The 17,570-nt window shown below is 37.2% G+C and overlaps 2 protein-coding genes across 2 annotated transcripts; both read left to right on the top strand.

The window, feature by feature from the left end:
* The first annotated feature begins 238 nt into the window (after window positions 1-238).
* Window positions 239-6,763, top strand: plek (pleckstrin). Its single transcript, XM_007545281.2, has 9 exons — window positions 239-398; window positions 2,769-2,924; window positions 3,150-3,331; window positions 4,576-4,667; window positions 4,767-4,951; window positions 5,853-5,957; window positions 6,167-6,250; window positions 6,335-6,404; window positions 6,567-6,763. Exons 1-9 carry the CDS (start codon window positions 357-359, stop codon window positions 6,704-6,706), a joined length of 1,056 nt encoding a protein of 351 aa, XP_007545343.1. The 5' UTR covers window positions 239-356; the 3' UTR covers window positions 6,707-6,763.
* A 1,947-nt stretch (window positions 6,764-8,710) lies between these two features.
* On the top strand, window positions 8,711-16,294 carry LOC103133519 (pleckstrin-like). The gene is made up of 9 exons (XM_007545282.2): window positions 8,711-8,875; window positions 11,246-11,401; window positions 11,627-11,808; window positions 13,050-13,141; window positions 13,241-13,425; window positions 14,331-14,435; window positions 14,645-14,728; window positions 14,813-14,882; window positions 15,045-16,294. The coding sequence occupies exons 1-9, from the start codon at window positions 8,834-8,836 to the stop codon at window positions 15,182-15,184; spliced, it is 1,056 nt and encodes a 351-aa protein (XP_007545344.1). The 5' UTR covers window positions 8,711-8,833; the 3' UTR covers window positions 15,185-16,294.
* Window positions 16,295-17,570: the final 1,276 nt, after the last annotated feature.

The following is a 17,570-nucleotide window of genomic DNA, read 5'->3' as shown; positions in this document are numbered from 1 at the left end:
GCCCCATTTTTGGATTCAGTTGAACAGAAAAGTTCTCAGACATCCACCAATCTTCAGCAGTGACTAATAATGTATTTGACAACAGGAAGATAGTTGACCAGTTATCTTTATCACACCCATTGCTCGCATTTCCTGCTTCTGGGTTTCAGTGTCTGTGGCTTTCACAAACACACGCCCCCTCTCAATCGCCACGCGATAGAGAAGGGGCGAGAGAGAAAGAGAGGAAGAGCGCGATATAGACAGAGAGAGAGAGAGAAAAGGGGGTGGCAGAGGGAGTAGGTTAAATGGATATGAAATGCTTTTGACAGTCACTAAAAAGTGACAAGTTGCAGCAGACGGCAGCAGAGAGCCCAATAATGGAGCCACAAGAGATCAGAGAGGGATACCTTGTTAAAAAGGTAAGAACATCGACATAAAAATACACCTCACCTCCTAATATGTTGTACACTTCGATCCACCACTAACATAAACTCTTATAAAGAATTATTTTCAGACTCTTGACAGCTGTCGTAACACTAAAACTTCAAGTTTCATTTTGGTCCCATTATATGTAAATATAAATGTTTAGTCTTGAGGTTCAAACAATGGGCTGTTGTTTCAGAGAAAGAAAAAAAAGTTATACGCTTTATTCATATATCACTAACGTACTAATATGGACTTTCATATTAAGAAATGACAACAGCAAATTTGAAAGACCAAACGACCAATATATTGAGGACAAGCACTGGGAAATCATACTGAATGTTGTAGCTTTGCTAAGACCAACATTTGAATAGAGGAACAGATGGCACAAAGTCCCAGCACAACACAGAAATGCACACTTCTGTTCTGCAGTCAAAACAGAAGCTCAAGTTCCTATTAGAGCTGAAAGTAAAACATGAAATACCCCTCTCGTGTTTTTAGGTTTATTCTGCACTGTTGCAACTAGAGAGAAGAACTTCATAGTCAAACTATGCAATACGTTTGAATCGAGTAAAATCCACAATAACACAGCAGAGCTAAGTTTGACTTCTGGGACTAGTTGTGTGTGTACACGCCATTTTCAATGAGCGCAATGAATTTTTTATTTTTTTTTAACACTACCTACGCTCATATGTTCTTTCTTCACTTTGAGCAAGGTGTGAATTTTGCTCTCTACCCAACTAAAATGTCAAACAGAGGTGGAGTTTTCACTTTATGAGCTTTTTGTTTGCATGGAGTCAGATAAATATTATTTCCCTGTTTTCATCAGCATGTGTTTCTTTCATTTGTTGCACTTTATTTTTAAGTCATTTAAAGCTGTGTCAGTTCGATTTCAATTCAACAATCGTTTGAAATCTTAGATCTGAAATGTCAATTATTGACTGGTGTCATTTATTGTTTAAATGAAAGTATACGCATTTGAAAGCCTCTCCCATCATGAAAAAACTATTGTGCAAGCAGGTGATTACAACATGAGTCTTTATTTAATCATAGAAATTAAGGCAGGTTTGAGAAACAGCGTCATAAAAGGGTGTTAAATAAAATCCTGATGCTTGCTCAAACAAATAAAATCCTTATATTCTAATTGAAAATGTCCAGGCAGTACAGAAAAGTTACATTATTCCATCCATCTTCTACACCTGCTTAATCCATGGAGGGTGTGTGGGGTTAGAGCCTGTCTCCAGCAGTCAGCAAGCGAGAGGTGGGGTACACAGCTTGCCAGTCCATCACCGGGCGACAACCATGCATGTACATTGTCGGATCTTAAGGCAATTTAAAATGGTCTGTTAACCCAGCGTACATGACTTGGGAAGTGCATATGAGAACCAAGTAAACGTGTACTGTGTGAGAGAGACAGGAAGTCTCACATACATGTGAAGATTACGCAAACTACCTCCAGAGACGCCCTTGTCCAAGATGTGAACTTAAGGTCTACTTTGCTGCGAGGCAGCAGTGCAAAGTGGTGTCAACAGCAGTGCTAAACACCACGTTGAATTAGTATCAAAGTGTCAGGAGGAAGACTGATAAGTGTTGCCTGATATATGAACAGTCTGTGCAAAAAGTCTTACATCCTCAGCTGACAATCAAATTTAATACACAAATGTCCTGAACAGGCTGAAATATTGCAAACTTTATAAAATATATTTATTTCCTCTCTCTCTTTTCCCTTCTTTGTTGTCTAGAGTTTTTTTTTTTTTTAACAAGAGAATGATTAATACAGTCGATAAATGATAAGAGTGCCGTCTGTCCAGAATGCAAAACTGGCCACGTGTTTCTGTGTACTTGCTTTCAGATTGCAGAATTAAATTAACAGAAGTACAACTTTTCATGAAATTACAGGAAGGCTTCCAAGTATCATCATCACGGTTAAATACTACTATTGTTTAAGTATTTTAAGCAATATGCTTTCTAGAAAAAAAAAAAATCTGCCTGAAAAAAAAAACAAAAAAAACATTTTCATTCTATTAGAGAAGAGAAAGCCTAAAACCAAACTGAAAAAAATCAACATAACATTCATAAACAACGCTATCATTCCAAAACTCTCCCTGCACACTTTATCTGAACTTGTAAGTCTATGCACTATATTGAAAAACTAAAGAACTCAGTCAAAAGCAAAAAGTATGATCCACAAACTTTTGTGAGTTGACGTGCAGAATAGGAAGCAAGACGCATGCCAACAAAGTTGTGCTAAAACAGTCATTAAAGCGTTTACTTCAAACACAACACACCTCACGAACAGCTCCATCCTTTGTCAGTGCTCTTGCACTTTTTGCTCAAGGCTTCCTGTTGTATTAAACAATCCTCAGGGTACAGTGCTGAACTCCTGGAGTGCAGTGTGGGTGGTGTTGTCAGAAGATGGCTTGGATTACTATAAAAAGAAAACAGATCACTCACCAAAAGGGATGATCCCACTGAAAGGAGCAACACTCATCAGTCCCTGTCAAGATTTTAACAAGAGAACGGTAAGAAAGTGTCGGATAATATCATCAGCTACAATGTAAAACGAGGGCTGCAGGATTACACCTGTGAGAATAATCATTATCATTGTGAAAATTGAGACTTTTAGTAGTTTTCTTCTAAACTGCTGCTCGCATTAGCTGATTATTTGTCTTTGTGTAGAATAAAATGTTCAATCGAGAAAATCCTGAAACTTGAAAAGTGTAGCTGATGGAACTTGCTTGATTTAGCTGGTGTTCAAGATCACTACAGAGAGGAAACAAGATCACTTCTTTCAAGCCTCGCACATGGAGGAGAGAGAACTTTGGGTGAAGGACATCAGGAGACTCTTATCCTGCCTGAACAATGGGAAAAAGTTTGCTAGAAAGTCCACCAGACGCTCCATTCGCCTGCCAGAGACAGTCAACCTTGCGTAAGTTAAATCAAATCTAGTCTTTTTCAGAATAATTAATCAGAATGACAAAATGAGTGGTAGTAATTTTGGGAAAATACAAGATATTTACTGCAGTCGAAGTACTTGACGTCAGTACATAGAGTTGAGTTGCTAATTTGATACTGTGCCTTGAAAAAGTATTCATATTGCTTGAATGCTTTAGTTGTTGTAACCTCTAGCTTTATTGTATTTATTTTGGATTTCATGTGGTAGGGCAAAAGAAAGTAGAGCATCAATGTGAAGACAATTTTTTTTTAAAGATTTCTACAAATAGATATGAGGGTTATATTTGTATTCAGCCTGTTTTAGCTAGAAGAATGGATTGATTGCAACTCTGAAAGACCTGCAAAGATCAGAACTGCTCAGGAGGGAGAATTGGTTGACACAATAGATATTAGTTGTGCCTTTCTAAGAGAGTGGTAAGAAAAAAAGCCATTTTTGAAAGAAAGTCACAAAATTGCATGACATCAAACCGAATGAAGGGTGGAGCCAAAGACCCGCCCCATTAGTGTCTATAATAGCCTATGAATTCATAAGGCTATAGAAATATAGCCTTAAACCCATGTTCAAAAGTGAAGAAGTCTTTTGAAAGAGAAGTGAAAGGTCATCAAGAAATAAGGAAAGAGGTCTACTTTTGTTTCTGGTTTCACTACATAATGCAATCTGGGGAGAATATCTTGTACAGACTGCAAAAAAACAAAAACAACAAATGAGACTGGGAAGTAAATTCACTTTCTAGCAGGAAAATTCACCTTAACTTTCGTATGAGTCACAGTGGAATTGTTTGTACTAAAACAAGTATCACAGACACTCTCCACTCTATCATATATCCTTTGAGCAAATTTGTGCAAAGAAGCAAACATTTGTAAAAATATGAATGTAAAAAATATTCTTTCCCTTTTCTTTGACTTTACAATTATGCTCTACTTTGTGTTGATCTAACACATGGAATATCTCACGTTTGCAGCTGAAACATAAGAAGAAGTTTTAGAAAAGGTCAATGAGGATTAAATCACTTTTCAAGGCACTGTTTGAACAATATAGGCTCAAGTATCAGGCAAATATAACAATGCTTGTGGCCCGACTTCCTTAGCTTCACTGCTTAATCATTTGATGCTTAAATGTTTTAGATTATGAGAATTGAAGGTCAAGCTTACTGAGCTGTTAAGTGCTTGTGGGTAGTGACAGAAAATGTAACAATAATCCTGGTTGTGTTTTCCCAGTGAGTTGTATGCGCTGATGAAAGACCAGGACGACGGAGTGAAGGAGTTAAAACTTGAGCAAGATAATCAAATTTTCAACCACTGCTTCACTGGTATTGAATTCTAAGTTATTTTGATGTTACTATAGGTGGGCAGGAAGGTTTATTTCTGTTCTTTGACCCTTTTTCACAGCTTCCTTATTTTTGGCACAGGCGCGACGGTAATAGAGTGGCTGATTTCGAAAGGGAAGGCAAGAAATAGGCCAGAGGCACTCATGCTAGCAACGGGGCTTCTGACTGAGGGCTTCCTCCAGCCTGCGGATGACCTGTCAAAGGAGGGGGCAGAAGGCGGAGAGCAAACAACCTTTTTAGATCAGACAAAAGCTCTCTACTACTTTGTGAGTTCAGCTCCTGAAAGCGTACTAACAAAAACATGTCTTTATTTAAACAATGTATGGATTCTATGATTTTGTGTGTGTATGTGTGACAGATAAGCACAACATAATGTATAGCATGACATTGGAATAGGAAGAAAATGATGCATGGTTTTCAAAATGTATTTGCAAATAATTATCCAAAAATCGTAGCATGCTCTTGTATTCAGCACCTTTTATTTTGAAAGTCCCCACCCAGTCCAGACAGGACGACTAAGGAACACACCAGATATAAAAAGGAATGAAATTGTGCAGAAGCTTAAAGCAGGGTTGTGTCATAAAATAATATCCAAAGCTTTCACACGTCTTATGGTGTCCAATCCATCTTCCAAAAATGGAGAGAATGTGGAACAACTGCATCTAGCCTGGCAAAGAGAGGGATAGTCAGAGAAGCCAAGAGGCCTAAGGTAACTCTGGGGGAGCTGCAGAGCTCAGGTGGAAGAATCTGTTAACAGGGACAACTCTTAGTCAAACACTGCAAATCTAGACTTTGCCAGAAGGGAAGTCCTGAAAGAAAATCTGTTAGAGAATCCAAAAGATTATAATGGTTGTTCTCTTTTCAGCAGGACAGTAACCTTAAAACTACAGTCAGAGTTACTATGGGAACAGCTTATAGCTAATGGCCCTGACCACAATCCAGACACACCAAAATTTGCAGTAGAGCTTGACGGTTTCTGTCTCAACACTTTTGCTGACTGACAGTCTGTCACATTAAGTCACAATGAGAGTTATTTGCACTTTTGGTAATAACTTGAAAAAATGTGAAAATAAATAAATAACTAAATAAAATTAAAGCGGTGTGAATACCTTTGCCAGGGACTGCTCACATCATGGGTTATATTTATGTGCATCTTTGTCCTTTCAGACAGACAGTGGGTTCTTCTGTGAGGGCTACTCCAGTGACGAAGACGTTCTGCTGAAGGACGAATTCAGGGGAAACATTATAAAACAAGGCTGCTTGCTCAAACAGGTGAACTGTTGGCACAACAAAACCCGACTGCCACTGTTCAATGTTCCCTTGGTGGAAAATCACCTTCCATAAACATCTCAAACACATAAAATCAATTCCAGTTACCGAAAGAGGAACTTAGTTTCACATTCAAAATTCCCAGGGTTAAATTTAGCATTTTGATATGTATAATAAACTTGATTGTCTGACCACTACTTATTTTATCATAGGGACACAAAAGAAAAAACTGGAAGGTACGAAAGTTTATACTTCGAGATGACCCCGCTTATATGCACTATTATGATCCTTCAAAGGTAAATGTCTTGGTTCAATCTATGCTGCGTGAACTCAAATTTTGCACAGCATGAAACTATTTTTTTCTCCTTCCTTATTGTCAGGGCGATGACCCTCTAGGCTCAATACATCTCCGAGGAGCTGTGGTTACAGCTGTGGAGTACGTGCCTGATGGTGGGTGATGTATTTTAGTGTTAGAATGTAAATATAGCTTTTCAACTGAGACAAAAAAAAAGAAAAAAAAAACAGAACTCAAGTGTGCTGTCAGTATAGTATATATATTTTTTAGTCGTCTATTTTAACTCCTCTTTTGTTTCTGTTGTTTCCTGGTTTCAGCCAAGAAGTACGACGTTGACGGAAACCTCTTTGAGATTATCACTTCAGATGAGACTCACTATTTCCTGCAAGCTGCAACATCTGAAGAAAGAAAGGAGTGGATCAAAGCAATACAGACGGTGTCGAAAAGTGGAAAGTAATGAAAGCAGTGAAGCAACAGGGGAATATCTGTCAACCACAGCTGTACCGAAACTGATGTACTATAAAACTTTTATGNAAAAAAAAACTGAAGAGTATTCTTTTTAAACAACTGATGACATATTTCAAAAAGTAGTAAAATATAGTACAAGTTTCCTGCTCATATATGATAGACACCTTCCTACACGTCCCTTGAATCCTGTTCCTCTCTTCTTTATTGATCCCAAAGGTAAATTAAATGTTGTCGAATTCATATTAATTCAAAATTCTTCAAACCCTGCTTGGTTTCCTTAAACAAAAAACTTCTTAAAGCTTTTTCTTTGAATGAACTGAACTAAATGCACTGTTTGATAGCTAGGATCACTGGGAATATGTGTGTGATTGAATTGAAATGACTTGTTTTTTAACGGGCCTTCAGACGACATTGTCAATTGGCGCTTAAATAAACTGAATTAAATGGAATAAAGCATCCTGTGCTGCATGCCATAATCAACAGAAATAGATGGTTGGAAAAGAAATGGTTGAAATCCATGTGTGCGATGAATGTATAAACATTTCCTTTTTTGAATTGACTTAGCAAACTCTTGCTTGTTTACTCTTTTTTTCTGATTTCATATTTTGCTATCCAATATAATGTACCTCTGATGCAATCAGTTTGATCAGATTTCAATGAACTAACAGTGCCCTCTAGAGGTATCATTACAACATCCAACAAGAAAATTACTTTATAATATTGTATTAGAAACTGAAACCATGCACTCTGACTCATTTTGGACTTATGTCACTCAAGACATCTCAGGTAGAAAAACCTGTGGTTAAGTTTGCTGAACAAAATGTTCCTCATGTTCTTTCATGCAAACTGACACGTCATTTAGCCACCCATCATCTTCTGTGGGGTGGTGAGCCCATGATGGAAGCGGCTGTTGACCATGATGACAACAGCTTACATCACAGATATCATTTCCTAGTATGGTGTAAACGGAAACTTTGTGCAGCAACTGCTTCGACATGATGCACAATCCACCATATATGGTGTTTTTTTGTTTGTTTGTTTTTTGTTTCCCAATGGCTTTTTTTTCCTCGTGAACAAGTTTGCATGAATTATTCAGCCTTTTAAATATCCTGTCATGCATTCTATTTTTAAATCTTACACGAAATGTTTCCACTTCCAGTTCAACTTTGCAACTTTGACATGACAAGGGAACATTGAGTAATTTAGAAAAAGAGGAACTTCCAATTTCCAGAAATACATGGAAACTAATACCTGACTAAGGGCAGGTATTAGAATTAATCCACCCTTATACAAATTTAAACAGTCACATCCTTTGACTAGAAAATATGTATTTTTACTTGCTTTTTAAAAATGTCCATGTTTTAATTGCTTAAAACATGTGGTGGTAAATAGCATCAAGATTAATCCGTTAGGTTGTTCTCGTGACCGAAGACAATTAAACTGTTCCATATAATGTAAATGATCAAAGAAATAAACAAGACTTTAAGACATATCCAAAACCTCTGCAGCTTGTTCTTTCTATATGAAATTTTAGAATTGAAAGTAACAAAAATGAAACTAGCTACAAGTAGAAAGACAGAATTATAAGGAAAAAAATGTAAACCTAATGTTTGTAATAAGGTCTTGTGAAACTATTTTAGATGTGAACGTTTCTACATCAGCGGGACTTTACTGGAAGATGAACACATTTGTCTCCCACTGCATTTTTTCAAATTTTAATGTGACCACAATAAAACATACTAAGACATCCAGACTGTTGAGCCCCATTTTTGGATTCAGTTGAACAGAAAAGTTCTCAGACACCCACGAATCTTCAGCGGTGACTAATAATATATTTGACAACAGGAAGATGGTTGACCAGTTATCTTTATCACACCCATTGCTCGCATTTCCTGCTTCTGGGTTTCAGTGTCTGTGGCTTTCACAAACACACGCCCCCTCTCAATCGCCACGCGATAGAGAAGGGGCGAGAGAGAAAGAGAGGAAGAGCGCGATATAGACAGAGAGAGAGAGAGAAAAGGGGGTGGCAGAGGGAGTAGGTTAAATGGATATGAAATGCTTTTGACAGTCACTAAAAAGTGACAAGTTGCAGCAGACGGCAGCAGAGAGCCCAATAATGGAGCCACAAGAGATCAGAGAGGGATACCTTGTTAAAAAGGTAAGAACATCGACATAAAAATACACCTCACCTCCTAATATGTTGTACACTTCGATCCACCACTAACATAAACTCTTATAAAGAATTATTTTCAGACTCTTGACAGCTGTCGTAACACTAAAACTTCAAGTTTCATTTTGGTCCCATTATATGCAAATATAAATGTTTAGCCTTGAGGTTCAAACAATGGGCTGTTGTTTCAGAGAAAGAAAAAAAAGTTATACGCTTTATTCATATATCACTAACGTACTAATATGGACTTTCATATTAAGAAATGACAACAGCAAATTTGAAAGACCAAACGACCAATATATTGAGGACAAGCACTGGGAAATCATACTGAATGTTGTAGCTTTGCTAAGACCAACATTTGAATAGAGGAACAGATGGCACAAAGTCCCAGCACAACACAGAAATGCACACTTCTGTTCTGCAGTCAAAACAGAAGCTCAAGTTCCTATTAGAGCTGAAAGTAAAACATGAAATACCCCTCTCGTGTTTTTAGGTTTATTCTGCACTGTTGCAACTAGAGAGAAGAACTTCATAGTCAAACTATGCAATACGTTTGAATCGAGTAAAATCCACAATAACACAGCAGAGCTAAGTTTGACTTCTGGGACTAGTTGTGTGTGTACACGCCATTTTCAATGAGCGCAATGAATTTTTTATTTTTTTTTAACACTACCTACGCTCATATGTTCTTTCTTCACTTTGAGCAAGGTGTGAATTTTGCTCTCTACCCAACTAAAATGTCAAACAGAGGTGGAGTTTTCACTTTATGAGCTTTTTGTTTGCATGGAGTCAGATAAATATTATTTCCCTGTTTTCATCAGCATGTGTTTCTTTCATTTGTTGCACTTTATTTTTAAGTCATTTAAAGCTGTGTCAGTTCGATTTCAATTCAACAATCGTTTGAAATCTTAGATCTGAAATGTCAATTATTGACTGGTGTCATTTATTGTTTAAATGAAAGTATACGCATTTGAAAGCCTCTCCCATCATGAAAAAACTATTGTGCAAGCAGGTGATTACAACATGAGTCTTTATTTAATCATAGAAATTAAGGCAGGTTTGAGAAACAGCGTCATAAAAGGGTGTTAAATAAAATCCTGATGCTTGCTCAAACAAATAAAATCCTTATATTCTAATTGAAAATGTCCAGGCAGTACAGAAAAGTTACATTATTCCATCCATCTTCTACACCTGCTTAATCCATGGAGGGTGTGTGGGGTTAGAGCCTGTCTCCAGCAGTCAGCAAGCGAGAGGTGGGGTACACAGCTTGCCAGTCCATCACCGGGCGACAACCATGCATGTACATTGTCGGATCTTAAGGCAATTTAAAATGGTCTGTTAACCCAGCGTACATGACTTGGGAAGTGCATATGAGAACCAAGTAAACGTGTACTGTGTGAGAGAGACAGGAAGTCTCACATACATGTGAAGATTACGCAAACTACCTCCAGAGACGCCCTTGTCCAAGATGTGAACTTAAGGTCTACTTTGCTGCGAGGCAGCAGTGCAAAGTGGTGTCAACAGCAGTGCTAAACACCACGTTGAATTAGTATCAAAGTGTCAGGAGGAAGACTGATAAGTGTTGCCTGATATATGAACAGTCTGTGCAAAAAGTCTTACATCCTCAGCTGACAATCAAATTTAATACACAAATGTCCTGAACAGGCTGAAATATTGCAAACTTTATAAAATATATTTATTTCCTCTCTCTCTTTTCCCTTCTTTGTTGTCTAGAGTTTTTTTTTTTTTTAACAAGAGAATGATTAATACAGTCGATAAATGATAAGAGTGCCGTCTGTCCAGAATGCAAAACTGGCCACGTGTTTCTGTGTACTTGCTTTCAGATTGCAGAATTAAATTAACAGAAGTACAACTTTTCATGAAATTACAGGAAGGCTTCCAAGTATCATCATCACGGTTAAATACTACTATTGTTTAAGTATTTTAAGCAATATGCTTTCTAGAAAAAAAAAAAATCTGCCTGAAAAAAAAAACAAAAAAAACATTTTCATTCTATTAGAGAAGAGAAAGCCTAAAACCAAACTGAAAAAAATCAACATAACATTCATAAACAACGCTATCATTCCAAAACTCTCCCTGCACACTTTATCTGAACTTGTAAGTCTATGCACTATATTGAAAAACTAAAGAACTCAGTCAAAAGCAAAAAGTATGATCCACAAACTTTTGTGAGTTGACGTGCAGAATAGGAAGCAAGACGCATGCCAACAAAGTTGTGCTAAAACAGTCATTAAAGCGTTTACTTCAAACACAACACACCTCACGAACAGCTCCATCCTTTGTCAGTGCTCTTGCACTTTTTGCTCAAGGCTTCCTGTTGTATTAAACAATCCTCAGGGTACAGTGCTGAACTCCTGGAGTGCAGTGTGGGTGGTGTTGTCAGAAGATGGCTTGGATTACTATAAAAAGAAAACAGATCACTCACCAAAAGGGATGATCCCACTGAAAGGAGCAACACTCATCAGTCCCTGTCAAGATTTTAACAAGAGAACGGTAAGAAAGTGTCGGATAATATCATCAGCTACAATGTAAAACGAGGGCTGCAGGATTACACCTGTGAGAATAATCATTATCATTGTGAAAATTGAGACTTTTAGTAGTTTTCTTCTAAACTGCTGCTCGCATTAGCTGATTATTTGTCTTTGTGTAGAATAAAATGTTCAATCGAGAAAATCCTGAAACTTGAAAAGTGTAGCTGATGGAACTTGCTTGATTTAGCTGGTGTTCAAGATCACTACAGAGAGGAAACAAGATCACTTCTTTCAAGCCTCGCACATGGAGGAGAGAGAACTTTGGGTGAAGGACATCAGGAGACTCTTATCCTGCCTGAACAATGGGAAAAAGTTTGCTAGAAAGTCCACCAGACGCTCCATTCGCCTGCCAGAGACAGTCAACCTTGCGTAAGTTAAATCAAATCTAGTCTTTTTCAGAATAATTAATCAGAATGACAAAATGAGTGGTAGTAATTTTGGGAAAATACAAGATATTTACTGCAGTCGAAGTACTTGACGTCAGTACATAGAGTTGAGTTGCTAATTTGATACTGTGCCTTGAAAAAGTATTCATATTGCTTGAATGCTTTAGTTGTTGTAACCTCTAGCTTTATTGTATTTATTTTGGATTTCATGTGGTAGGGCAAAAGAAAGTAGAGCATCAATGTGAAGACAATTTTTTTTTAAAGATTTCTACAAATAGATATGAGGGTTATATTTGTATTCAGCCTGTTTTAGCTAGAAGAATGGATTGATTGCAACTCTGAAAGACCTGCAAAGATCAGAACTGCTCAGGAGGGAGAATTGGTTGACACAATAGATATTAGTTGTGCCTTTCTAAGAGAGTGGTAAGAAAAAAAGCCATTTTTGAAAGAAAGTCACAAAATTGCATGACATCAAACCGAATGAAGGGTGGAGCCAAAGACCCGCCCCATTAGTGTCTATAATAGCCTATGAATTCATAAGGCTATAGAAATATAGCCTTAAACCCATGTTCAAAAGTGAAGAAGTCTTTTGAAAGAGAAGTGAAAGGTCATCAAGAAATAAGGAAAGAGGTCTACTTTTGTTTCTGGTTTCACTACATAATGCAATCTGGGGAGAATATCTTGTACAGACTGCAAAAAAACAAAAACAACAAATGAGACTGGGAAGTAAATTCACTTTCTAGCAGGAAAATTCACCTTAACTTTCGTATGAGTCACAGTGGAATTGTTTGTACTAAAACAAGTATCACAGACACTCTCCACTCAATCATATATCCTTTGAGCAAGTTTTGCAAAGAAGCAAACATTTGTAAAAATATGAATGTAAAAAATATTCTTTCCCTTTTCTTTCACTTTACAATTATGCTCTACTTTGTGTTGATCTAACACATGGAATATCTCATGTTTGCAGCTGAAACATAAGAAGAAGTTTTAGAAAAGGTCAATGAGGATTAAATCACTTTTCAATCACTTTTGAACAATATAGGCTCAAGTATCAGGCAAATATAACAATGCTTGTGGCCCGACTTCCTTAGCTTCACTGCTTAATCATTTGATGCTTAAATGTTTTAGATTATGAGAATTGAAGGTCAAGCTTACTGAGCTGTTAAGTGCTTGTGGGTAGTGACAGAAAATGTAACAATAATCCTGGTTGTGTTTTCCCAGTGAGTTGTATGCGCTGATGAAAGACCAGGACGACGGAGTGAAGGAGTTAAAACTTGAGCAAGATAATCAAATTTTCAACCACTGCTTCACTGGTATTGAATTCTAAGTTATTTTGATGTTACTATAGGTGGGCAGGAAGGTTTATTTCTGTTCTTTGACCCTTTTTCACAGCTTCCTTATTTTTGGCACAGGCGCGACGGTAATAGAGTGGCTGATTTCGAAAGGGAAGGCAAGAAATAGGCCAGAGGCACTCATGCTAGCAACGGGGCTTCTGACTGAGGGCTTCCTCCAGCCTGCGGATGACCTGTCAAAGGAGGGGGCAGAAGGCGGAGAGCAAACAACCTTTTTAGATCAGACAAAAGCTCTCTACTACTTTGTGAGTTCAGCTCCTGAAAGCGTACTAACAAAAACATGTCTTTATTTAAACAATGTATGGATTCTATGATTTTGTGTGTGTATGTGTGACAGATAAGCACAACATAATGTATAGCATGACATTGGAATAGGAAGAAAATGATGCATGGTTTTCAAAATGTATTTGCAAATAATTATCCAAAAATCGTAGCATGCTCTTGTATTCAGCACCTTTTATTTTGAAAGTCCCCACCCAGTCCAGACAGGACGACTAAGGAACACACCAGATATAAAAAGGAATGAAATTGTGCAGAAGCTTAAAGCGGGGTTGTGTCATAAAATAATATCCAAAGCTTTCACACGTCTTATGGTGTCCAATCCATCTTCCAAAAATGGAGAGAATGTGGAACAACTGCATCTAGCCTGGCAAAAAGAGGGATAGTCAGAGAAGCCAAGAGGCCTAAGGCAACTCTGGGGGAGCTGCAGAGCTCAGGTGGAAGAATCTGTTAACAGGGACAACTCTTAGTCAAGCACTGCAAATCTAGACTTTGCCAGAAGGGAAGTCCCGAAAGAAAATCTGTTAGAGAATCCAAAAGATTATAATGGATGTTCTCTTTTCAGCAGGACAGTAACCTTAAAACTACAGTCAGAGTTACTATGGGAACAGCTTATAGCTAATGGCCCTGACCACAATCCAGACACACCAAAATCTGCAGTAGAACTTAACGGTTTCTGTCTCAACACTTTTGCTGACTGACAGTCTGTCACATTAAGTCTCAATGAGAGTTATTTGCACTTTTGGTAATAACTTGAAAAAATGTGAAAACAAATAAATAAATAAATAAATAAAATTAAAGCGGTGTGAATACCTTTGACGGGGACTGCTCACATCATGGGTTATATTTATGTGCATCTTTGTCCTTTCAGACAGACAGTGGGTTCTTCTGTGAGGGCTACTCCAGTGACGAAGACGTTCTGCTGAAGGACGAATTCAGGGGAAACATTATAAAACAAGGCTGCTTGCTCAAACAGGTGAACTGTTGGCACAACAAAACCCGACTGCCACTGTTCAATGTTCCCTTGGTGGAAAATCACCTTCCATAAACATCTCAAACACATAAAATCAATTCCAGTTACCGAAAGAGGAACTTAGTTTCACATTCAAAATTCCCAGGGTTAAATTTAGCATTTTGATATGTATAATAAACTTGATTGTCTGACCACTACTTATTTTATCATAGGGACACAAAAGAAAAAACTGGAAGGTACGAAAGTTTATACTTCGAGATGACCCCGCTTATATGCACTATTATGATCCTTCAAAGGTAAATGTCTTGGTTCAATCTATGCTGCGTGAACTCAAATTTTGCACAGCATGAAACTATTTTTTTCTCCTTCCTTATTGTCAGGGCGATGACCCTCTAGGCTCAATACATCTCCGAGGAGCTGTGGTTACAGCTGTGGAGTACGTTCCTGATGGTGGGTGATGTATTTTAGTGTTAGAATGTAAATATAGCTTTTCAACTGAGACAAAAAAAAAGAAAAAAAAAACAGAACTCAAGTGTGCTGTCAGTATAGTATATATATTTTTTAGTCGTCTATTTTAACTCCTCTTTTGTTTCTGTTGTTTCCTGGTTTCAGCCAAGAAGTACGACGTTGACGGAAACCTCTTTGAGATTATCACTTCAGATGAGACTCACTATTTCCTGCAAGCTGCAACATCTGAAGAAAGAAAGGAGTGGATCAAAGCAATACAGACGGTGTCGAAAAGTGGAAAGTAATGAAAGCAGTGAAGCAACAGGGGAATATCTGTCAACCACAGCTGTACCGAAACTGATGTACTATAAAACTTTTATGCTGTCTTTCATTCTGAAGCAAGTAGTGAATTTCACTTTTATACACACGTTATATTTAATTAATGACAATTTATATAGGAGGAAAAAAAAATCCTGAAGAAGTACTATCTGTTAATACCAGATGAATACTTTTTAAAAAGCACTCTTATGTGTTTGCATAACTTAGACTTACAAGTTAAATGGACACATGTTTTTGTTTGTGGAGATGCATATCTCTGTCCTTTACATGAAATATTTAAATAAGTTGGTTTGTGGACCAGTGAAGCAACAGTTTTTTTTTGTTTGTTTGTTTTTTTCTAAACCGGTTTCACGCCTACAGAATAATTGCCTCAGTTTAAATTTACATGCAACGGCAGTAAAACGTACTTCCTTGGAACAACAAACTGTTTTAACCTATTTATACCTATTATTAATTCACAGTAGTTTCCCTTCCTCTTTGTTCAGTTTCAAAAGTGTGAGATAGTTGCTGTCATCACACATGCTTGGCTTCTGGGTGTGAACAAAGTCTGTGTTGCATTCTGTCTTCACCGTTGCACAGCCACTTTGTAGCAGTGCATGCCTGCTGCAGTTGTGTGACAGTTTATCAGCCACAAAAATGACTAGTTTGAGCCTGGGCATGACTAGGTGGAAAAAAAAACACAGCAATGATGCCCACTTATTTCAACAGTAGGTTTAAGGGCAGCTCAAAGTTGTTAGTTTGCAAAGCAGTAGCTTTAGACAATACTACTTGTTTGACATCTGGTTTGCTTTAAATGTAAGCATAGAATATGAAAAATAAGCAGTACATATCTGTTGCCTGTCCTGTATGATTTAAACATATTGAGGACATTATTAATTGTGTGATCTTTCTAAATTTAGCTATGAACTCTAAAGCCTATTATTTTGAACAGTAATCCCACATCAGGGGTGTAACTTAGTTCAAAGAACAACTGTTTGCTCTTTTGTGCTTTTCTGTTTGAAGCGAGCGACTAAATGCTTTGAATACATGATAAAGTGGCAATATTTATTTAAACTAAATCCACATATGATTTCTGTTTGAGGTGACCGATTTCTGTTGCTGGCATTAGTTTTAACCACAACAACATCTTTTGTAAAGAATTCATTGTCATTCAAGGAGGTATGTCAAATGTCTTGAATAACATTGTCACGCCTTTGCAGCCAGACTCACTGACACCTAACACCCACTGACTTTCTCAGATTATAGTTTCAGCTTTGTGTCAAAATAGTCTTGATTAAAGTCTGCTAAAGCACACAGTGCAGGCTGTGTATCACACCGCTGACAGTAAGCAAATGACGATACAGAAGTCTGATATATCATATAATTGGAACCCTGGGTTCGAGTGGTTTGCAGAGACTTTTACAACATTTGGCTGTACAAAACAAAACAAAAACAAAAGCAATGCCTCTCTGTGAACATCGTGGAGGCCGCAATGATGACCACTAACGCTGTTGATTCTATTGCTCATTCAAATTTATTGCTTTCTGTGTGAAAATTACTAAAATAAATCAAACTAAGGAAAACTGTGCACATCATTATTTTACACTTTTACTGACTTTGTTTTTAACACAATAAAAACAAACGAGAACAATAATGATGCTCACGCGCTTGTATAAGTTTTATATCATCTTGAAAACTTTGAATCCAGTAATTTTTTTATTTCAGGCAGTAAATCATTCCATAGTTGTGTTGCTCTTACTGCAAACTACGGTGACTTACAGAAGATTTTTAAATGTAATGCTTACAATGGGTTGCAAGAACTCCTTGGTCTGTTATTTATATCATCACAGTTATAACAAAAGTCAATTTAAAATTGTACATTTGTACAGCTTCAACAATCCATAATAGGATTATTATGGATCCTAAAACATGTTTATTTCTTAACTATTTGGTGCAGAAAACTGGTTAGACATTGTTCTATTAGCCAGGTATGCATATTTAATATCTGCTAGCAGGAGACAGGACAGTATATGGAAACGGGTCACTTATTAACCAGTCAGTCTACAACACAAAGAAGACTTCACCAAAACTGTCAGCAGATGGCAGTATTACCCCATGATGATTACTCAAAGTTATAAGGTTCTTTCTCTGGTTCCTTGTTTCTTTGTTTTATTGTGTCTTTGTTTTATGGAAACCCTCTGTTTAACCTGTTTTGTTTCCAGCAATTTGCACAAGTTTGTGGTGCACTTGTATCCTAAAGAAAGACATATGAAACTCGACGCAGAAATCTATATGAAAAAAAGTAAATAAATATATTACAAAGCACCAGGTTAAAGCTGTACCACGCAACTTAGATATAAATATCTTTATCAT

Source organism: Poecilia formosa, unplaced genomic scaffold (assembly GCF_000485575.1).
Source record: "Poecilia formosa unplaced genomic scaffold, Poecilia_formosa-5.1.2 Scaffold12, whole genome shotgun sequence".
In the NCBI taxonomy this organism is placed as follows: domain Eukaryota; kingdom Metazoa; phylum Chordata; class Actinopteri; order Cyprinodontiformes; family Poeciliidae; genus Poecilia; species Poecilia formosa.
Note: the sequence above shows the minus strand (reverse complement) of the source record. Positions and strands in the feature narration are given on the sequence as shown.

Bases quoted from the DNA above. Each gene is read 5' to 3' on its own strand.
- LOC103133519 (XM_007545282.2), top strand. From the start codon at position 8,834: ATGGAGCCACAAGAGATCAGAGAGGGATACCTTGTTAAAAAG. The intron at 13,426-14,330 runs GTGAGTTCAGCT...TTGTCCTTTCAG, and splicing joins CAAAAGCTCTCTACTACTTT to ACAGACAGTGGGTTCTTCTG. The intron at 14,883-15,044 runs GTGGGTGATGTA...TCCTGGTTTCAG, and splicing joins TGTGGAGTACGTTCCTGATG to CCAAGAAGTACGACGTTGAC.
- plek (XM_007545281.2), top strand. From the start codon at position 357: ATGGAGCCACAAGAGATCAGAGAGGGATACCTTGTTAAAAAG. The intron at 399-2,768 runs GTAAGAACATCG...AACAATCCTCAG, and splicing joins AGGGATACCTTGTTAAAAAG to GGTACAGTGCTGAACTCCTG. The intron at 3,332-4,575 runs GTAAGTTAAATC...GTGTTTTCCCAG, and splicing joins CCAGAGACAGTCAACCTTGC to TGAGTTGTATGCGCTGATGA.